Consider the following 24,656-nt stretch of genomic DNA (forward strand, 5'->3'; position numbering starts at 1 on the left):
CACACTCTCTCTCTCTCCTTGAGTACTCCTCTTATCAGTGCACTATCATACAAAATTCAGTCCTTATTTTCATGCCTTTGCTTTTTGATATTCTGCTTACATTCATGTCATGCTATGTTTTGTTCAGTGGAGAACTTAGTGTAAGCACACTATAATTTCTATTACCATTATATGACCTGTAAGTGAATAGTAGAATACACACACGCACATCATTTTATCTTCAGAAATAACTCTCATTCATATCCACTAATGCAAATGTGCAGAATTCAAACCATTAATAGTTTATATTAAAAGTTGAGAAAAAAGTATTGCAAATTTTTTCAATTTTCTCAAAAGAATTTTTTTAAGAGCCTGTGTAGCTCAGCGGATGTGGCGTTTGCACACCGCCGCGCTTGGCCGCACGAAGGAAGACTTGGTTTCGAGTCTAGTCGGCGACTAGAGGAAATTTTTCTAAGCCTTTTTTTGACCGGTTCCCGAGTTAGTCGATCTCTGGCACGGGCAAGCAGGTTTTTCCTCCCGGAAACTTGGGTTTTTCGTCCTGTAAACTCAAGAAAATCGACCGTAGAACCCACATTATTTCAGACATTAAATATATTGTGTTAGGGACCACGAGATGGCGGCACATTTGAGCCGTCTCTCTTCACTGCGTACCGCTTAATTAGTGATAGCCTTGGGCCATCTGTCTCTGATTGGGTACCAGTGGAGATTGAACTGCCCACTCAGTCTCCAAAAGTTAGATAGGGCTAAATGGCCTCGCCTACTCCCGTATACGGGAATAAAAAGGCGTTAGCTGATTTTTTTTTTTTTTTTAACAATTTTTTTATACAGATTCTAAAAATATAACATTACTTATCATGCCGATCATTACAAATGTCTGTTTTATTGATTATCACTGATTTTGTTTTAATGAAACCAGTAAGTCGATAGAGAACACACACACACCTACCATTTATCTAACCTTCAAAACAAGTACCCTTCAATTAACCGACCCTTGCATGTCAATTGACCTCTCCATAGATAACCTTGCTATAGTACTTCAGTTATCCAAATTCATCATTTGGAGTTGGATAAACGAAATTGAAGAGTTGGTAAACAGTAAATTAATGTATGTCATTTTATCTTCAAAGAATACTTGCATTCATACGAAGTGATGCAGTAGACAGAATTTGAACTATTCATAGTGTATATTAAAACTTGAAAAAGTTGAGCAAGAAGTATTGCAGATCTTTTTATTTTTCCAAAATGTATTATTTCTTTATATAGATTCTAAAAACATAACCCAAATGTTTTTTGATTGCTTTCTCAGTTGCTGCTGCATTATATGACTTCACTGGCTCTGTCCTACTAATGTTTCATAGCTGAGAACTTCCTAATGTAGTTAATGTGTGTAGATCTAAAGGTTTTATTTTATTGAGAGTTAATGAGGATGTGCTGATAAAGTTATGATAATCACATCAGAATTGAGATAGAACCATGTAACTTACACATTATTCTACATATTCCCATGAAGTGTTATGCACTTGTTGCAACTGCTGCATCATTTGCAATCTTAGAAAAAAGTCTTTCCCTTGTTGCACAAGCCAGTCCTCAGCCACAGATATGACTTCATCTGTGGTAAATTTTGTTCCTTTCAAGTATTTCTTTAAATTTGGGAATAGGAAATAGTCAGATGGGGCCAGGTCTAGCAAATAGGGTGGGTGAGGCAGACATTAAAAGCCCAAGTTGTGTACTTCTGTTGGGTTTTGTGAGCACGTTCATTGTCCTGCAAAAGCAACACACATTCTGTTCAGTTTCCTGTGGCATTTTTCTTTCCTTCAATACCTCCTATAGTTCCTTTTAGAGCTGTTGATTTAACTGCTGATGTAACAATTTCCCTTTTTTATTAGGTACTTGGTAAGGATTACATAATCCTTATCCCAAAAGATAATAGCAAGAACCTTCCCTGCTGACTTTTGCATTCGGCACTTTGGTTGTGGAGAACTTTTGTCTCCACTCCACTGACTGTTGTTTGGTTACTGGGTCATAGCCATGCTTCATCAACAGTCATAATACGAGCCAAAAAAATTGCATATAATTTCTTAAAATCACCCAAAATCCCTTTAGATGAGGGATTTGGCATTTAAACATTTGGGGACCTACTTTACAGAGAGCTTCTGCATGTCCAGATGTTGGTGAATAATGATCGTGAAACCTCTGACATGTCTTCTTATATATCCTAAAAGAAAAAGAACAAATTATTACAATTTGATGAAATATGGGGATTAAAGGGTTTTAAGATATGTTCTTTTTTTACAGTTTTATCAGTTGCTTTAATGTCATTTTTGTTCTAGGTGTTTATCAGAACTTTTCATTCCCCCCCCCCCCTCATATATGACAATTTAAAATTTTTTTTTATCCTCATATGTTTATAATGGCACAGAAGAAATTGACTCTTTTTTTTTTTTCATGAAAATGATTCAAGACATAAGTTTTAGAACTGAAAATGTGTGTGAAAACAATCATGTATCATAAATAATAATAAACAGGCATGTGTCACTGATGTATACTTTTTCCCTCCCTTCATATCTTGCAGATTGATAAATACCCACTAATAAAGTGTTAGCATATTTGCTTCAGTACCAGTAGTAGTAGTTACTCAGGTTAAAAATTAGCTATAGTATTAGCCAAAGCATATATGTTGACCATGTTCAGGGATTTAACATGTAACTACAATAGATTCACAGTATTCATTCAATGTTTATTTTTAATTGGTGTGCCAGTACACAGGTCATAATACCCCTGCCCTTAGGAGATAGAGCAGAGGAATGGCAAGCCAGCTGCAACAAAAAAATGCCTGTAAATTCTAACGAGGGAGCTGAACCTCTTCTTGGAAGGAAGAAGAAAGAGAGGAAATGAGAGGGTCATTCATTAGTGTTATCTTCGATATCATAAACCACCTCCTAGGTTGAAATGTTTCAAACGCTGTCAACTACAATCTGAAGTGTTAGTCTTTGCACCCGAATATCATCAGATGCTATCACTAAATTCAATTCTGGTCATCCTCATACCACTTTGATGTTTTGATTGAGCAATGTTTAAACCCTTGATGTTAATATCATGTTGTGAACTTGTTTATACTATCATCCTGCACAACTCCCACGTTTCATCTCTGTATGTGGAAAATTGTAGATGTCAGGTAATCACTGTTTATCTCATTTGCACACAAAAACAATTCCATATTAATAGCACCACCCATCATTTGTGGTCATTGTAAATTGCTGTATTAGAATATCTGTAATCTACAAATAAGACCAAGTAAAAAATAAGATTACTCTTCAATGACCATTTAAACCCCATTTTGTTCAGTATCATATTTTATCGAAGAATCCAAATTTGTCACTGGCTGATTTATTTTAAGAATGTAATTCATGTTCATAGCAAGGTGCTATTGTACATACAGTAGAACCTTGGCTATTGCTGAACAAAGCATATCTGATTGACTAGAAAATTCAGTTTTCTTGAAGAAAGAGCTAGTTTTACTTTGTCATCTGTCTTTTGAAATCTTTTATATGTTCTGACACTTAAACTATATCCTGTTTCTCCTCTGTCAACAATTCTTTTGGATGAAATTGCTGACAAGATCATGTGCTATTTTAAAACCTTCTTTAGTATTCTGATGGTTGCGGATTGAGTGCATATTGTTCATCTTGTTTCTTGTTATCATCTGATGTTACTAGTTTTGTGAACTCTTCTTCGGCTAGCTGGATCGTACAGTAATTCTGCTGTTATCAAAACCTTCCTGTTAGATATCTTTTAATATCAAAACTTGTTTCATTTCTTCCAGCATGGATAAAAAATAGTGTATCCAGTCACCTGTTAACAAAGCATTGTTAGTATCTGCTTAGAAAGGGATCCCTAACAAAGATATTTTAGATTTCTATCCCCAGAATGGAGTGTACTATTCTAACAATAGTACACTCCATTCATCCTACTCTTTTGACATACTATGTAGTTCTCAGATGTCTTAAGCTTTGGGATCACCTGCAATGTATGCCTTAAACATTGCTCTCCATATCATCCTTTGGTGAGGTAAGGATAACCATGCCACCTTCTGTACTGCCAACATGCAGTCCTGCCTTTTCTCTCTCAAAAGGGTTCTCAGCTCACCTTCTCTTACCCTTAGTAATGCATAAATCATGAGACGAGATCATTTCTCTTTCCTTGGAGAGAGAGATATTCCAGTCTCTTTATAAACACATCACATCAATAGCTTCCTCAGTCTCTAAAAAAATTAAGCATTCTTTTCTGCTTAGGAAGCTATTTTACACTCACCCAGCTGCTAATCCTATGCAAACCCCAAATCTGTCCATCCTTGTGAATATTATTCACACATCTGGGATGCTGCACCTAAATTTCTCGAAATATTCTTGCTACTGTCTAGAGGAGAACGCTCATAAACGATCCTTCTCTCTGACTCTCTTCTCTATTCTACAGATGCAATGTTTCAGTTCTGTTTTTTCTAGTACTTCCATGGTCAGTACTTTAGTGAACTGGCAAATGCCATTCCCCTGCTTTCTGTTGGGGCCTCTTAAAACAAGAGCAGCAGTAAATAACATCCCTTTCCAGCAAATGCAAATTTATCGAGTGTGCTTCTCATTTATTGCATCTACTTGTATTCCTCTAAGACAGCCTTCCTTATGTTTTCTAACTTCAACCTCCAACTCTTCAAGAAAAATGTCAATGAATTTATTTTTTTCTCTTCTCACCTACACTCCACACAGCACAGATGCTACAGGTTCTTTTACCTCTCATGTATGGGATCAACAAAAAAAAAATTTTTTTTTTTTTTTAAATTTTTGTAGATGTTTTCCTGATTTTACTGGCTTTCATGGTCTAGTGAACTGCTTTGCTACCAATAGGCTGCATGTTTCAGTCTTGCAATGGTGGTGGTGGTGGTGATGTTTTTTTTGGCCTGCTGTGAGATTTTCAGGGATCTGATAAGATAATGTTTGATCTTTTAGAGTAGGGATTCTGGACTCTTTGATCCTTAATTTACTTTTACAGCTAATTATGTTATAGATTATTAATCTATTTTAGTTGGAATTATTCTTCAAAAATTCATTTGTTTTATCTTCATTAAAAGTATTTATCTCATTAAATGATCTATAAGTGGAGAACTTAGGTATAGTCCTTTCTTCTAAATAGTAATAACTTGCAAAATTATGATCAGAAGAGATTCCAATTGCAAAATTCTGATCAGAATTTTGCAAGTTGTTAATATATACTTTGTTAATTAACAGGTGTTCTTATTGAAAAAATGTATTGATTAACACTGACATTATGTTTGGTCATTGTGTCTGAAGATATCATGATTATTTCTAAATGATTTCAGATACCAACACTTTCTTTTAATTGTATTACATCATTACACACAGCTCGATTCTCAAACTGCTTGACTAGTATAATTGTATGATAGTTTAAATTTATCCAGTGGAATAATTAATATATGCTGGTCATTTTTTTATAATTAGAACAATAACAAAAAAAAAAAAACGTCTGTTTAATGAGAATGCACTGAATTTTTTCTTCATGTTTTTAAAGTTTTCTTTGTTTTCACAAAGCAGTGACAACAAAGACTTAAGAAGATATATAAGCTTGCCCATATCACTTTTATAAGCATCATGTCTTAAGTGGAAGTTGGGAGTTTTTACCAGCCTGATTTTTGTCAAAATTCTCCATTTTTTTTTCTTTTAATTTCAATAACAAATGAGCCTTCACTTTGCACTGATCACATTTTCCAACCTTCTAGGCATCCTCTCCACCAGTTTGTGATAATTCGAGACAGATATTTTTTACTGTTTTCTTCAACATGGGCACCAATTCAAGGACATTGGCATGTTCTTGTATTTGTTCCTGAATCTGACAGTCTAGTTTGTCTCCCAAAGCTCTTTTTAGCTGAAAGTTTTTTCATGGCATTTTTTTAGAACAGTTTTGAAGTAGCACTTGTAGCATGAGATGGTATGTTGTGTTGAAAGGGGACATGGATGAGTTCTGTAAAACTGTCACAATGTAGAAAACGTATTATCCAGAAATGTTTTTTGATATTCATCCGTCTAAGTACTAATATAACCATTGGTCTTAGTCCATAACAGGCGAAATCAAGTTGCATACCATTGTACGTCTAGCACCAAGCTTATTACTTGTATGCCCTCCAGCATAGGACATTCCTCAGACATCTAAGACACATTTGATCATTAATTAGAAAATACTGTAGCATTTGTCATCACTGTATGTCATGGACATCCATAGTTTGCTGGATCGATCACAATATTTTTATATTTTAGTTGCATTGTTGATGATAGCAATTAGCAGTACAATTCTTTGGCTTATTTCAACCACCCTTCTATAGAAACCTAAGCACCCTTTTGTCTCTTGGTGTTAGCTTCCTGGGTATTCTTGACTTAGGGGTAGTACCCTCATATTTCCTCATCACCCAAAAGAGTGATGCTGTCTTTTACCAGTGTGACGAACCTATTAGTTGGCCAGTGATATAACACTTTTTAGGGTGTCACATGAAGTTCTCCAAGTACTAATGACTGCATACAAATATGGAGTCAACTCTAGGAGTATCAGTTGACATTATTTAGCAGTGTAGGCCATAATGTGATGACAGGAATATTGACATGCTTCATTCTAAAATGGTGGGAGCACTCTAGTACTTATTTCAACATAGTATGTATTATTATTTCCTGAAGTGCTACAAGAAGTAATAATTTTTAATTTGAAATTTCACAGTTGTTTCTAAACAAAGTGCTCCATCCGATCAGTCTAAAACCCGTAGAACCTGGGAACTGTGGAGTGTAGAAGACAAAAATGCATTTTTTGAAGCTTTGTGTGATGTAAGTATTGCCTGATTTTAATATTTGCGGTGTTGAATGGTCCTAAAATTTGTTAGTTTTAAATAATGGTTGCTTCACGTTGTCAAACTTGAATTACATTTAAAAAAAATTTTTTTTTCCTTAATATTTTAAAATCATTTTGGTGGTTTTGTATATAGTGAAGGACTAATCAATCCTCAGTTAGTCTGCATTTTGTTTCACATGGCTTATGCAAGACAAGATAATTAAGAAGTTATTAAACGTTATCACTTGAAATATAGGAATCATGCTGCTGTAGCTATTTTCATTAGCTTTGATTGATAAAAAAATAGAATTGAAATCTTATATGAATGTTAATTACACTGATCAATAAATTGAAACTTTTTGTAACTGAAATTAATTTAGGTCATCATGATGTATTTTAAGGTTGCACATCTAGATCCAAATCTGCAACTTAAAAAAAGAAAAATGCCATTTAAGGAGTTTTTTAAATACAGACATCATAGATTTTTGAAATATTTTATCATGAATTAGGCAGTGGTAATACTAAAATCTTAAATTGTCCATGCGGTTAGCCTAGTAGCTTTGTGCTTCGCAACCATATGCCTGGGGAAGGAGTGTCCCAGGGTTTTTTCCACCAGTTTTATCTGGCATTTTTCATCCTGCAAGCAGGCAAACTGGCCCCGTGAACATACGCTTCTACAGTCAAAAATATCTCTCTCAACCCCCCCCCCCCCCCAGTGGCAGACTAGGCAACAGGTCGGTTGGGAGTGGTACTAACAAGAAGTCACATCTAAGTAACACGCGGACCCTGCTTAGGAAGCGGGAATAATGCGTAGTGAAAGAAGAAGAAGAATACTAAAATCTTAAATTATTGTTGCTTGCTTGTCCTTTTGTAGCTGTTGTGATTCATTGTATGTAGTGCTTGTTTAAAAAGGAATGAAGATGTGTTTGAACACATGATCCTATCTTATATTAAGAAATACATGAGTAACTCACTCTATTAGATTTGTAATCTATGCATAATTTCTTTGAGTCTCTTATTTCTTTAATTTATTATTATTTGGCTTTTAAAAGTTAGACTTCAAAACATGTACTAATTCTTTTTGTTATGTGCGCAGTTTGTTTACAAGTGTTAATTAGTGACACAACATTGCTCTTCTTTGAAAGAACTACATACTTTCATTACTTTGGGTGGACCAGAAATAAAAAGTGGGTTCTTCCTTATTGCTGTATGCATTGTGAAAGTTACTTTAATTCGATTCAGAAGTGATCATAGTCGTGAAGATACTTTACACACAAAACATTGTTTTGCTTGCACTTGGATAAAGGATTAAAACCAAGAATATAATTTCTTGACATCTTTAATTTATAGTATAACCAAGTTAAAAAAAAAAAACTTTCAGTATATATATGTGTGTGTGTGCTGTTAACTTTGGATCAGTACCTCAATATCCCATAACACATCCCCTTTTTTGGTCATGTATATATATGGGCAGGCTCACTACTCAGACTAGTTTTATTGAATACATGTAGCCTAGTTGCTCACTTTCAGAGTATAATTTCATCAAGTATTCTTCGCATGCATATATAGATTTTAAATAACTGTGGAGATATCATTCAGCACTTCCTTGTACCTGATTAGGGTCAAACCATCTTTCTGTACATTCCAAGTCTATTAATGCAAATTTTCAACTTATATAAGCTGTATGCTATTAGAAGTTCCTGTCCATTATGTAACAACCTTACCACTAGACTTACCTAGTGAAAGGCTAATAGCCTGTCTTGGGGAAATTTGATATACTTTCAAGGTTCGGTCAAAGAAAAGCCAGACACATCATAAGGGAAATGACAAGATTCAGGTCAGGAAAAGGTTAACAAAACTGGAAGAAGGAGCATATAATGAAATTTGTAACTTGGAATCTAAGGAGCATTGCACACAAAGGAGAGGATCTTGATGAACAACTAAAGTAAGTCAATGTAAAGATATGCATAGTAACCAAAACAAAGAGAAAGCAAAAAAAAGGTACTAAAGAAACAAGTAACTATGTACAAATCTGTGGCAGAATAAAAAAAGAAGAATGAGCAAAAGCAGGTATAATGATAACGATACACAAATCTGTGAAGAACAATATTGTATATTATAACTACTGGACAGAAAGACTAATAAAAATAGACTTAAAACATTAAGAGATCACATAACAATAATCAGGGCAGCACCAGAAGAGGGGAAGAAGACAGTAAAGTCTTTTACAAAGAACTGCAGAAAATCATCAATAAAACAAATAAAACATACTACTTACTACTAGCAGGGGATTTAAGTGCCAGAATAGGAAACATGAAATACAAAATAAATATAGGGAGATTTGGTGAAGATTTATGTAATGAAAATGGACATACGAGGGTGAAGGGGGGATTGGAAAGTTCTGATAAACACCTAGAACAAAAATTATATCAAAGCAACTGATATAACCACAAGAAAGAACATATGAGGATATAAGAATATAAAAACATAAGTTATCTTCATAACTCTGCTACTAGTATGTTCTTTCTTGTGGTTGTACATTTTTGTTCTAGGTGTATATCAGTATTCTAGTGTATCAGCAGTAAGGAACTGACAAAAAGTAAGGAAATGCGGCATGGGAACTGACAAAGAAATACATAACAGCATCAATGTGTGAATGTATTCTGAAGGCCAAAAGGCTGAATAAGGTAGTGTAAAATTTTTATATCTTTATGATATATAATGTGTAAGAATTTATTCTTGATTGTGTTTACTCCTCTATGATCTTATATCCTTTCCTTAAATCTTGGTTTATGTTGTGTTATTTTTATTTTTTTCTTATTTTTTCAACTTGGAAAATTTTGTCCCATACAATTCTTACAGACTCTACCCTTATTATTACCTCTAAACAGTTGTGAGCTATAAGGGGCTTGCCCGAGCCCTTTGTTAAATTTTTCTCAACTTTGCGAGCTCCTTGTTCTTCTTGTTTACTTTTTTATTTTTAAAAAAAAGAAAAAAAAACCATAATTTTTTGAAATATATAAGCGAAAAACTCATACGGTAACCTAACAAAATGATTATTTAAATATAAAGAGCCAATAGGCTTCACTTCACGTGACCTTCCACCATAATGTATAACATCAAACATCTCCTAGGAGATGTATTTTACATTATGGGAAATACTAAAAATAGTGATCAGAACTTTACCCACCTTTTCTACGAGTTGCCCTAGTGTTGAACTATGTGCTTTAGCCTACGCTGCAATCCGCCTAAACTTTTAATTATAGTTTGCTATATTCGGCATGAAACTCTTTGATTCCTATCTTTGAGTTTCTTATTCGGCTTTGAAATAATGTGGGATTTAATATCCCCTTAATTTAAATAATTCTAACAAAGTGATTTTATTAAATAAAATATTAAAGTTACTGTTACTACCATTTTACAAATAAGAATAAGAATTCACTTTTGGTAATCACATATAAATAAATAGGACTATAAAATAATGCTCCTTGATTGGTACCGTTGATTATCACTTGAAGTATAAACACAAAAGAGAAATATAACTTACTTCAATATTATTGCGTTTAGATAATATTTATTATTTATAGATTGTTTGTCATACAAACTTCTATCGCAAACAAAAGAAATTTATTTTGTTTATAAAAAATGTGGACTATTTCATATGTGCAATTATAAAAGTTAAAAAATGTTTTTCTTATGTAAGATAAATTAACACAGATGATTATGTGCAAATATTTCATGTTTAGATCATGAAATATTTGTTTAAAAATGATAGCCTTTACAGGTTGACTGTTACCTCATACATTTGTACACAAACTGTATTAATAAACATTTTTGTGTGAAATACCGCTTTTTTTTTTTTTTTTTTTTTTTTTTTTTTTTTTTTTTTTGCTCGACGATGCGAGCCCTTTGTTAAAATTTCCATAGCTCACCACTGCCTCTAATCCTTGGCCGCTATTAGCATATTGTCCACGTGTGAAAAACTCGATAGACAAAGGAAATGCCTCTGGCCAGAGCCAATTTATTTGTTGAAATACTAGTGTTAATCCTGTTTCAAATTTCGGAAAATTTTTATTTGTTTACACTGTGCCACCAAAATTCTATAGATAAGAGAAATTTCTTTATCTAAGAGCAAACACACGATCCTGTATTCTTTCCTTCTCTATTTCTAAACACAATAATCTAATATATTCTTATTTCGCACTGCAGTCATGACTATCCCCAATATATTTACGCATAGGTTCTCTTTATGAGTGGTGCATTGAGATTAATGATCAGGCAAGTTATTTGGTTGACAAGAAAAAAATTTATTCCTTACTAATAAAGCAAGTTACAATTATTTTTTTTATAGACACTAACTTATCTAAAGTTGGTATGAAAGGTAAATAAGATAACTCTACGTAACATGGATATTCTAGTTCCCTTACAACATGAAATATTATCAGTTACTGTTAAAATGGGATGTCCTTCTAATTACTTAACACTCCTAGATTATTTTCACACAATTATTTGTTCAAGAACTACTCGACAATGAGAAACAAAAATATTTTCACACTGCATTTTTCCAAGTTTCTGACTCAGATTAATCATTCCCTATTCATGGTTCAACTCCTAAAGTCCTACAACACTTCATAACTCACAATTCTAATTAGTCCCTTTTACCGTAACAATCTAACTTTCTTTGTATACAAAAATTGAAAAGTTCTTATTTTACCGAGGTGTCGGGATCTTACTGGCTTATACTTGCAATCATCAATTGGAATTATACGACTCGCGTTTACTTCATCCAGTCCCTTTTCAACGAGGTTACCTGGCTGATACGTTCCTTAGGTTCTTGCTTCTGGAAGGTAGATGTGCGAATATGATTACAATTCGTCGCCTACGATGTTCTCGAAGCACTGCTGCCGATGTTGGTCCACGAGGTTCCGCATTTCCTTCTCGTCCTACGCTGACCTTCTGCTATGCCGAGACTTATATGCACGTTGGCATTCTACTTGGCCACATTGCCGCTCTCATTCATCTCACCCCGACCTCACTGGAACTTCCTTCCTCTGGGAACGACTGGAACAGGTAAAAGCAAAAGCCTCTTTCTCGTGTCGCATGAAACTATATGCCCCCTCGATGACCTTCACACGCCACCTGAATTCCTCTGCGCTCCGTTCCAACGCTTCTCGTCCATGGGAGACCCCCCCCCCCCTGCACAATGTAGACCTTTGCATACGCGATGTCCTTAGGTCATGATAACACATACTTCACCCATTCCTAAATTGCTCTCCCCCCCTTTTTTTTTATTTTTTTTCTTCACATAAGACATTTGCCAATACCATATTTAGCAAATTTCAAATCAAGGATGTTATTATCATTTCATTTACATTCAATTTCTTTTTATTAATATACAAGTATTACATCGAGAATTTAGATACTTGTTAAATCTGAATGAAAGGTAATACATTATAAATTCTCTTTCATTCAAGATTTAACAGTAGGTATAAAATGGATGAATGTTGAGCTTAAGCATGAAATCTGGATAAAGTACTTTGAAGGAAGTACAAGATGAATAATAGTAATAATCAGTCACATGAAGAGTATAAAGAACAAGCCAGGAGAGTGACTCAGTTAGTAAGGAAAACAAAAGTAGAGTATGAGCAGAAATTGGTTGTTGATGACCTTGTCATCACTTTTGAAAGTATTGTGGTGAGAAGAGCCAAGAAACAGTTTGAAATAGCTGCATTTTTTGCTCCTTTTTAATAGGTTGTTAATTTACAGTGTTAATTCTGTAAAGAAGCTGTTGCCAATTTATCTCTTTAAAGAGACTGTTTTTACATTGAGTGTTAAGAAATTTTAGAAGAGTTCAATCCGATTGGTGCAATCAGTTTAAACTTTATTCCATTTAGAAATCGAGAAAATAATTGACTCGAGACTAAATAAAAAAAAATATATTTAATGAAACTAAATAAAACTATATACATGGTTAATATAATTAAATTGATAACTACAAAACTATTTGGATGCAAGGCCTATTCTTTAGAGATCTACCTTTATCTTACAGAATAAAGTAATTCACTCAGTGACTCATTCTATTATTGATTTGTTTTGCATGTACTTAATCAGACTGAACATTTTGTTTTTCACAACTAATTCCTACAAACAAATGTTCTTTATCAGGCCTTTTCTCAAAATATGAAACTTAACTTTCATGGGACTATGCACTGTTTCCTTATTTAGCATTCATTGTTCTAATCATCCTTCCTGTTAATGGAGAAGCACAAATCATCAGTTCTTTACCAGAGAAAAGACAGTTTCTTTACTACTTTATAAACATTGTATCAAAATAGAGCTTCTTCAATAAACTGCTTTACAGTTTCAGATTTCACTGATTCTCACTTGCTCCAAGAAAATTAATTGATATCTCCAGTGTCCTTGAGACAGAACAATAACTTTCCATTTTGCTTTGAACATTGACATAGGATGTCTATTTAATCTTTTTCTTTTTCATGTAGCTTCCTCAGTGAGAGGGTGCAGCACCATGTCCTTCAAGTTCTCTCTGTTGGTGGCTTTCCTTTTCATTTCTGCATAGCCATGTGATCCTGTCCATGATCTTATATCTTCAAGCCATGTGCTTTGTTTTTTGTCTCTTGATCCTTTTCCCATAATTTTTCCTTCTAAAACTGTTAGTATCCTCTGTCCTGCTGAACCTCTCAGTACATGTCCTGCCAATCTCATCTTTCTCTGGATCATTTCCTGTAATGAAGATCTCATTCTCTGTAGGACATCTGTATTTATCACATGTTCTGTCCATGAGATTTTCAGAGCTCTCCTATAGCACCACATTTCAAAGGCCATTATCTCTTGCCTTACTCTCTTCTTGAATATCCAGGTCTCACTTCCATATGTGAAAATTGGTAACACTAATGTTCTTATCATTCTTTTCTTTGTCTTGATACTCACAGAACTTCTGAGCAGATCTTTATTTTTCCAGAATGCATCTTTAGCTATGGCTGTTCTTATTTTTATTTCTTTATCTTGCTTTCCATCTGCAGTAAAGTAGGTGCCTAAATATTTGTATTCTGTTGTATGTTCAATTTTCATATTGTTTATGAATATTTCTGGCTCGGATATGTTTTCTTTTGAGATTTTCATAAATTTGGTCTTTTTTTGCATTTATATCTAATCCAAATTCTTTACCTTCTTCAATTAGTAGCTGCAGTACAGATATCCCTTGATTAATGTGATTAATTAATCCCTTAATGTTACTGTGTATATCAAAATCGTGTTAATCAAATATAATAATCAATGGTAAAAACAATTCATTCATGATCAATTACTGTATTAATAATTTGTTTTATATGGTACCCTTTTAGGAAAGATAAAAAATGAATGCAGTGTAAATGTTTACTAAATGCTTGTACTTACATTAGTTACTGCAATTTTTTATCAAAAAAAAAAAAGTTATCAAGAGTTGTTTGAACAGGAAAAAGTTTTTGTATTTTTCCTATCAGCATAAATTCTATGATAACAAAGCAAAATGACCTCGGCAAACAAGCATTCTTCAATTAACATCTGGATCCATATCCATTACTGGCTGCTTAAGCGATTCTTAACTGTGAAATATTCCATCCAGTTCTTTAACTGTTATCTCCTTTAGAACCTCATCTTCACATTCCATTTCTTCATATGTGTGTTGTTGTTCAATTTCAAGAAGATCGTTGTAACTGAAATCTTTTGAATTTGAATCCAATAATTCTTTAACATCTTCTGCATCAACACCATCCAAAACAAGGTTTTCATTAATTGCAACAATTTCTTCAACCATGTTGTTCACAAGATTTTGAAAAGCACCTAAGTCATTAGCACATTCTGGCAAAAGGTTTTTCCAAACAGTTCTCATGCAGCTGGAAGACACTTGCTCCAATGAATCATGAATGTTTTCAATTGCATGTTTTCAAAATTGCAAGAATTTTGAAAAAATTAAAAGTTTTTCAAAATTCTTGGAGCCTAATCACATTTTTTCCCATTATTGTTTCTACTGCCTTTGAGAATGTCTTTTTAAGAAAATAGGCTTTGAAAGTTGCAATGACGCCCATGTCCATGGGTTATAGCAATGATGCTGTATTTTGGTGGAATTTTGGTAAATTTAAAGGCGCATTAATTAAAACTCTTGCTATGTAAATCAAGGGATTGTCGCAATTAATTTTGCCACATTAAGCAACGGATACCTGTCATTTGATTAATTTGTTTCTGTTTTCTGCTATTAGAATAGTATCATCAACATATCTAAGATTGTCTATTTAATATCTCCTTTTATTACTATTCACTTGTTGACAGTCTCACTTTTCTAGTCCAAGGATTCACCTTGCCAAGATTCCCTTTTTGAAATCCTCTATTAATGTATTCTGACTGTCAAATTGTACAAAAACCTTCCAAATAACAAAATTTTCTGGTCTGCATTATGAAACTTCCATTCTCTCTTTAAGCATGTGCACTTGTTCAGCTAAGTAGCAAGTGAGAAGTTAGTAATGGCTGAACCTTTGTCATATGATATCAATCAAACAAAAAGAGCTTGTTCCCCATTTCTTGTGGAAGGCATCACACATTATCTGTTGTGGAAATTTGCTTTTAGGTGAGCTAGTAATAGATGATTCCAGTTGAGCTGCAGTGACGAATAAGAGAACAGGTTGGGTTATCTATAGGTGATAGCACTATTGATATGTTGGTAAATGTGGAAGCTTTTTTTTTTTTTTTTTTTTGTGTGTGTGTGTGTGTGTATGTATTTATTTATTTGTTCCAATTTTTATTTTTGGAAGTTTTTTTAAAATTCAGCAACTGCAATTTTTTATGTTGTGGAGTATTGTGAAAAGTTATAGAGTAGGGGTGTGCAGTAAAGATGAAGGACTTGTGTTCACAACTCTCAGAGGAAAGCCCACACCCCAATCAAACATGGCCCTGCAAGTTGCTATACTTAGACTCCCTTGTGGCACAATTTGAAATAGTAAGCATGAGTGCCAGGATTGTTTGTCAGCTGATCTGGAAGCCTCTGGATGGGTTACCAGCAGATTTATTCTTGTGTATTATTTGGCAACTGCAGAATCCGTTTGATTACTGTACCTTTGAATGGATGATGCACTGACTCCCTAGCTGAATAACTAGCTGGTGTGGAGCAAATGCCTTTACAAAGCTATTTACACTGTTTCTAAGAAGATGGAGGAGACAAAAACCAAACATCCTATGAAGCATGGCAGTATCTACTTCATGCCTCCAAGAAGCAGAGTGATGGTGTTTTACCAGGCAATTAGTCATCTGCCATCGTGGTCTAGATGATATTTCCTCATACAAGGGAAGATAGATATACTTTTAAGGTGGCAATACTTGCATGTTGCATGTACATCATTCTGCATTCACACACAACCGATATGACCTAGCTTCATATATTGTAGTTAGATGGAAACTGAGATTTATGTGGCATTTCTTAGTGTGGAAGATTTTGGATTCTAGATTTTTTTTTCCCTTCTGTTCTGTCCATAGCAACAATTTCACATCTTTTATATTGTTTCTTATGTCAAACATGACATAAAAGGGCTGTCATTCACAGGGTTATAGGCTTTGTTCCTGAAATAACCATTAAATTTTTGGTTTCTCCTAAGGCTACATGATATCGCATAGGCACCAGTGTTCATATATTTCATAGCTCTTCTTTGGATTAACTGGCCAAAGAAGGGGATTTTGAACACATAGGTTTTATGTTTGCATCATATTTTTACTAGCCTAGCAGATGCCAGTACTACTTGGGGCAATGTCCTTTATATCCCATTTATTCACATAGAGGCTTCTCTCTGGATAACTGATTATCCAGATATATAATCTGGATAATTTATTTTGATATCAGTTTATGAACTTAGTTAGCTGCTCCATGAGAGATATGACTGATGTTCCAGCAAGACTTATGTCTGCAACTTGTGATTTGTTCAATGGTTTTCTTACACTAGCTTAATATTAGCATTAATAAAAATTTATATTTAGTTAAATCCATGTTTTTTTTATGTCTTAAAACATATCGTTATTTTTTATTAATGTCATCTGAGATAAATTTTAGGCAAATAGTACTGGTCTGTCTTCTATTTAGTTAATGAAAAAATTTGGTCTTTGCTGAATTCTACCAATGGTAGAGGATATGGTGTTTTATCAGCTCTAGGCATACGGCTGACTTTAGTAGGCCTGAAGCCTCTGTTTTGGAGGTTGGTAGAGCCTTTGCTACTAATGGCTCACGCAAAAAGTTAAGCATGAGTGCGGTTAGTAGTTGGAAGGGAATCTATCGTTTGATGCTATTGGCACACTCTCCCTCGATGAGTCTTTGGACTCCCTGGATGTGTCACATAATAATACCAACTTCGAAAGAAAAACAACCAATTATGCAGTATAGTAGCCACAGGTTGTGCCTATTCTGATTATTATCATCATCTGAGACTTCCAGGGAGTCAAGGACTCATCAAAGGAGGCTATACATCACCCAAACCAGCTGTTATACCTTTCTTTAAATTCATTCACACTAGATGCACTCACTCTCTCTAAAGCTAAACTGTTCCACTCACTGCTCTGTGACAGAAAAACCTATCTCTTATCCCCTTCTTGACTGAGAAGAAACTTAACTTCCATGGATGCCCCTGTATTCTATCCCCACCTTTCATATAATGAGAAATTTCATGCGATATTTTATAACACCAATTCAGAAGTTCATAGACCTCTATCATATGATCCCCTCCCCCTCTTTCTCCTGTTAACCAGAGTCTGTAATCCACATACAATCTGTTCTCATAATCTAAATCCCATAATCCTGATATAATCTTTGTAACTCTTCTTTGCATCCTTTCCATAGCTTCTTTCTTCCCTTTAAACCCAGGAGATAACATCCGTGCACAATAGTCCAGGTAATCTTATCAATCAAAGCCTTATAAAGATGCAGAATGACTTTCTTATCTTTACATGTCATGATTCACTTCAACATTGCAGTTATCCTCTGACCTGTATTTGCAAATTTTCTATTTTGCAACTTCAGATGTCCATCGACCATTATGCCAAGAACCTTAGTCTCACCAGTTTCTTTTAGCATAACCCCACTAATATAATATGCTTCTGGAAATATCATCATGCCAAAGTGCATAACTTTACAGTTATTAACATTAAACTGATAGTCATTTTTGTTGCCCAAATTTCCAGCCTATTCAAATAATTCTGTAAGTAATGGATATCATTAGCATCCCTGATTGCTCCGCTTATCGTCACATCATGGCAAACAATTGCACATCTCCTGTTAGAACCTTCCTAATGTCATTCATGTATAGACTGAACAACAATGGTGAAGGACTGAACCTTGAGGTACACCACTGGTCATTTTAATTCTGGAAGATTTACACCTACCATATACCACTTTTTTTGATATCTGTCTGTCAACCATCCACTTATCCAAGTCAAGAATTTATACTCCAATCCCATATTCTCCAGTTTATGCAACAGCTTTTTGTGTGGTATCCTTTCAAATGCCCTAGCAAAATCCAACATTATCATAGTGTATCCATTCCCTTTATCCAACTCAGCTGTTAACATTGTTATAAAATATGAGCAGATTGCTTAAACATGACCTTCCTTTAGTAAACCCATGCTGCTCCTTGCAGAGTATAGTTGTTTGTCTACCCATTTCTGTATGCAAGTTCTTAACTTCTCTAAAATCTTTACTGCCACACCAGAGATACTGATAGGTTAGTAGTTAGACACTGCAGTTTTTGCACCACCCTTGTACACTGGAACTATCATACATTCCTTCCATTCCTGTGGTATTATTTCTGAGCTGAGAATCAAGTTATACAAATATGCGAGAGGCTAGTTTGGCTTGAACATTCCCTTAAGTAAACATGCTGATATTCTTTGTAACATTTTATATTTGGTCACTTAACACTAAGTATGAGATATTTTCCTTTTGAATTTATTAGTAGACTATAGTTATTCATAAATATACAGTTGTCGACAAGTTTCGCCAGCTAATTCTGTCTGGCTTCTTCAGGACAAGAAAATAGGTACACTAAAATTGAAAATGACACATAACATCAAGTGTGGAGTGTGGAATCTTAGTTATTGTTTGTTGATCGCGTTTTATAGTTTTCCACGAAATTAAATTTTGCTAAGCTTAGTGAAGTTATTAAGCTTTTCCAAATGTCTTTCAGTATCATTCCTTGATTTCTGTTTAGATTATCAGCAATGCATGGGGATCTTTGAAAAAGTGCTTAAATGAACCACTCCATCAATTCGTATAATATCTCCATGCCTTACATTGAAGAAGATTTCAGATGTAGAAACTTTAAAGAAGCTGCAGTGGTACTCCTTAAGGAGATAACCTAAACAGAAATCAAGGTATGATACTGAGGGACCTAATCAATGGTTGGATAATTAAAGTCACCCATAATGATCACTCATTTAGTAACTATAAGGCTAAATTAATGATTTATTTCATCATCCCCTACCATCAGATCTTTAGCAACACCCACCATATATTTCATTCTGTTAGCCCCCACTACACACCAGATAGCCTCAAGCTCACCGCTACATGGAACATTATTACCATTGTTGATTTCTTGTATATCTGCCTTTACTGGACTTTTCATCTGATATCATTAGTAGTACTTCTTCTTCTCTCCTATATCTTGTGTCATTCCTAAAAATAGTATATGCATTACACCCAATCCCAGTTGTCATATCTGATTGTGATAGCCACTATTGCTAACAATCTTAGGCCACATTGTATTACATCAGTGAACAGATTTGTTTTTGATGCTCCTGGCATTTGTATATAGGCATTACAAATTACAGCATAGCCTATTCTTATAATTATATATGCGAGATATTTGGCCTTGTAGAATCCCCCCTTCCCCCAAGACATACTCAAAAGTCATCATCATCATCAAATTCCTGCCATGTACCCTCAAGGGGTGTACAGGATATCATAGTACTACATGAAAAATTTACATCATTACTAACTTCCTATCTACAATTTTCCTCCAAATCAGTCCGTTACTTGTCAAGACTCCAAAATTCACAGATCTTATATTTCTATCGTCTAAGGCACTTTGTACCGTATCCATCCACCGATATCTTGGTCTTCCTCTTGGTCGTTTTCCTGCCATCCTGGCAGAGAACACTTGTTTTGCTAATCTTTCCTCGCCCAATCTGTTTAAGTGACCATACCACCTGAGATTAGCTCTGCTAACGCATTCCTGGATGCTGACAATGTCAAGTTCTTTCCTAATATCCTCGTTTTTAATATGATATTGCCGTTGATGCCGCCATCTGTTCACGCCTGTAATCTTTCTCAGGACTCGCATATCTGCGGTCTCTAGTCTTTGGTCAAGTGTTTTACTTCTGACCCAGCTCTGAGATCCATAAGTTAAAACTGGTTTGAACACTGTTTTGTATACAGCTAATTTAGTGTTCCGACTAATTTCTCTCTTATTCCATATGAATTTATTCAATTGACTTCCTGCCATACCAGCTTTGTTGATTCTGTTGTCTATATTTATATTTAATTTACCATCTACACTAAAAATCGTGCCTAAGTAGCTGAAATGTTTTACTTGTTCCACAGGTTCTCTATTCACAACACAGTTGACATTTTGAGTGATTCTGCCTATTTTAATTGTCTTTGTCTTTTTATTGCTGACCTTCATACCATATCTATTACAACAATTATTCAATTTAGTCAGAGAATCTTGCAGACTTGTAGTGGATTTATTTAGAAGTATAACATCATCTGCATAAAGCAAAGAGCTGACATTAACATCTCCAATTTTGGTATCATGTTTAATACCACTTTCCTTCATAATGTGATCCATATAGCTAATGAATAACAGAGGGGATAATTTTCATCCTTGCCTCACACCAGATTTAACGTTAAACCATCGTCCTGTACTGCCTTCAATTCTAACTGCTGACTTACAACTCAAATACAGACTAAGTATTGCTTGATATAATTCCCCATTGACACCATATAACTGTAGCGTATTGAATAGCTTCTCTCTTGGCACCTTGTCATATGCCTTTTCCAAATCGACAAAACTTAAATACAGATCTTTGTTATATTCCCATGCTTTCTCCACTATTTGTCATAAAGTGAAGATATGATCCTTACAGCCTCTATTTACCTGAATCCAGCTTGTTTTTCACCAAGCTTTTCTTCCAAAATTCTTCTGAACCGTTTCTCAAGTATACTTGCATATATCTTACCGGGAACACTCAGTAGGGAAATACCTCTAATTCTCACATTCAGTTTTATTTCCCTTTTTATATATGGGTACTATGAGAGCTCTACTCCAATCATCTGGAATTCATCCCTCTGTCCAGGCATTCTGAACTATGCAGTGAAGACTTTTATACCACCATACTTCAGCAATTCTGGTCGAATATCATCTACTCCTCCTACCTTTCCACATTTCAAGCGTTTGATGACTTTTTGTACTTCAAGTATGGATATGTATTCCTAACTGCATGCCTGATGAGTGTTTTTTATCACTGTGCTGTCATCACTGCTTGTTTCATTTAGCAGTTTTTCAAAGTAATTACTCCATACTTCAAGGATATTTTTCTCTAGTTTTCATGTCACCTTTATCATCTCTAACTCCTTTTACAGCACTCTTTCCTCCATTTTTAAGCTTCTTCAACAACCTCCAGAATATCTTGCCACCTTCTTGATATTTATTTTCTATGTTCTTGCCAAAGTCATCCCATGACTTTTGTTTAGCTAGTTTTACATAGTGTTTAGCTTTCTTACATTTGTTTCTCTATTCTCTAAGAGCACAAGCTGACTTATTTGCCAGGAACTTTTGATAAGCTTTCTTCTTTTCCTTCGCTTCCTCTTTAACTTTGTGTCCACCATGGAGTTCTAATTTTTCTATCCTTACAGACAACTTCATCACATGCCTTTCTATCTGAATCAATCAGGGTTTTCTTCAAGGCTTGCCACTGAATCTTCAAGGTTTGATTCCTGTTCTCAAACTCTTTCATTTTTTTTCAATAATCTTTCTGCATTTTAGTCTACATTTAGTATCTGAGAGTTGCTCAACTTTTATTCGCTTTAAAACTTTCTTACATGTTATTATTACTATTACTATTATTACGGGCAACTCCAGGGAGTCATTGGACTCATCGAAGGAGGCCCCAAATCATATTCATCACAACTATTTGACATTCATACAGTATCTATCATACCTCGCCTTAAACTCATTCACTGTCACAGCATCCACCAGAGACTCAGGGAGCGCATTCCACTCATTCACTACTCTAAAAGTAAAGAACCCAGCTCTAACACCTTTACTAACCACACTTTTGCCCAGTTTCCATGGATGTCCCCTAATTATTCTTTTCAATATGAAATTCAATTTTATCCTGCTCAAGACTAAATAGTGATCACTTCCAATTTCAAATCCTCTGTACACTCTGGACACCAGAGTGTACAGAGGATTTATACATTCTGTACACTATCCTGAGCAGAAATCCAACAGATATTTGCTATTGTTATTAGCTTTGCTCTTTTCTCCAAATTTTCCCAAAATATTTTTGTATTACTGACAATCATTTCCTTCTCTGCTATTTAGATCCCCAACAAGGACCAATTTTTCATTGTGTCAGTTGCTTTTTCTAAAGCCTAAAAAAATTCCTCCACTTCTACCTTAGTAGAACCTTCTGTGGGACCATAGGCACAAATAAGTGTCATTGTCCAGTTTCCAATTCTCATATTTCTCCACATTACTCTACTTGAGACTGCCTGCCATTCATGAAGATTAGCATCGTAATTTGTGTTGAATACTATGGCTACTCCTTCTTTTCCTTGATTGTCATTGCCTGAATATAACATTTTGTATTTATTGCTTAGAAAGATCTCGCCAGTTTTTGTCTTTTTTGTTTCAGTCACCCCTATTATGTCGATCTGGTACTTATCTAATTCCTCAGCTAGCTCCATTTCTTTGCCATTCAGGCTTCTTATGTTGATAGTAGCGATCTTTAAATCTGGTGATGTTGAGTTGGGGTGTGTTTTCAGATGTGTTCCAGTAGCTGACTTTTCGCTGTTTGCCCAGGTTACCTGACGAAAACAACGGCGGCCTTGTTTAACCGGTCAACACCCCAGCCAGCATGAAATTTTGTCATGTTGTACCATCATTTTTTATTTTGGTTGAACCAATTAGAATACAATTTGGTCGGCTAAATCCCAAATTGCCAGCCCATCATCATTCTTTCAGTATCCAGGTAGATACCAAACAGGGTGCACCACGAGACGATGTGGATTGTACATTAGGTCAGAAGCCCTGATCGGTTCTCTACATTCCTTTAAAGGCTGTGTGGAGGTCTGCTCTCAGTTATACAGCTTTGACCCTTAAGCACCCCAATACTCAAAAGTTCTGAACCTAAAGTTATGTTTCCATCCCTTTGCCAGATGCATGAACAATTTCAAAGCCATTCATGTCTTTATCGCTTTTGCATACCATAGCTGAACATTTTCTCCATTCCTCTCTTGATGATGTAGTTTCTCTTACTTTGCTCTAGGTCTCATCCTCTTAAATAATTTTTCCAGGCTCCTGATGCCAAAAGAGTTTCCATGCACACTGTACCATTTATACAAGTATTTTCTGCCATGATTCCTGAAATGCATTCCACACATCTAAAAACTCACACCCATTTCTTCTTCACTGCCTTTGCATTGAATCATTTGCTATCATTGCTATCCTTAACTTGGTACTGTCATATGTGGGTGGCAAACCTACAATTTTTACTTTTCACATTTCTTTCCCACTTGTTCCAACATTCCTTTCTGATACTATATTTGTCACTGCTTGAATTATTAGTTCCTACAAGAACTACCGTCTCTTTTACTTTTCTTTTCTGTTTTTCGATTAGGTTTGTCATATTTTTAAGTTTTGCTCCTCAGAATCGAGAAGTGGTGACTCCCTCGAAAGCACAAATTTTATGATTGATCACTGTACCATATCACCCCCCCCCCTCTTTTTTTTTTTTTTTTTTAGATTTTAATTGACTTACCTTGTTGTTTTTATTGTTACCATGTTCAGCGTGTTCCCGCCACTTCTTGTTCCGGTCCTTTTTCTTATCCTGTCTCAGTAAAAGGATAAATGTTTTTCAATTCTGTGGTTGATTTTTTTATAATTTTGTTTAATCAGAATATTTCCAATGTCAGACTCTCCTTGGATATATTATCATTATCACTGCAGTAACACTTCTGCTCATTGGGACAAAGGTTCTCCTTAGTAGCAACAACTTGTGCTTTAGGCAGTGCCCTGTTTTGACGAGTTTTTGCCATTCTTAACACTAGTAAAAACTAATAATATTTTTAGTTATGTAATTAAATGCTCACTAAAAAACTATAGTAATATATTAAAAACACACCAGTTAATCTAAGCAAATACCCAATAAATCAACAAAAATTGCTGATCTTTCACGAGCTTCCTAACAGATTTACCTCATTTTGGTTGCAAAATTAATATAGAACATAACTTGTGAGACAGTTTCAACAAAGCATAGTGAGAAGACGTTTCAAATAGTTTCCAAATCTTTGATAGCATAGACATTCCTTTGTAGTCATTAGTTCATTAGTTCACTTTTTTCAACATTTGCAACCTGAAAGTGAGTTTAAATTTCAGTTTCATACAAACTAATAGTTTAACCTGGCATTAGTATGGTGTAGGTGTCACTGTTATTTCTTTCAATACGTTTGGTGTCTGTGACAC

At 34.7% G+C, this 24,656-nt stretch overlaps 1 protein-coding gene across 4 annotated transcripts in view; it reads left to right on the plus strand.

Annotated features, from left to right (window-relative positions):
* crm (cramped chromatin regulator) overlaps positions 1-24,656 on the plus strand; it is a 345,363-nt gene that overhangs the window by 15,292 nt on the left and 305,415 nt on the right. For all 4 annotated transcript variants that reach the window (XM_090406636.1, XM_090406637.1, XM_090406634.1 and 1 more), the window contains exon 3: positions 6,775-6,878. In XM_090406636.1, the coding sequence (XP_090262762.1) occupies positions 6,775-6,878 (104 nt within the window). The remainder of the gene's footprint in view (positions 1-6,774; positions 6,879-24,656) is intronic.

Source organism: Typopeltis vanoorti, chromosome 16 (genome assembly GCF_054136105.1).
Source record: "Typopeltis vanoorti isolate ZY-2024b chromosome 16, IOZ_Tvanoo_1.0, whole genome shotgun sequence".
Classification (NCBI taxonomy): domain Eukaryota; kingdom Metazoa; phylum Arthropoda; class Arachnida; order Uropygi; family Thelyphonidae; genus Typopeltis; species Typopeltis vanoorti.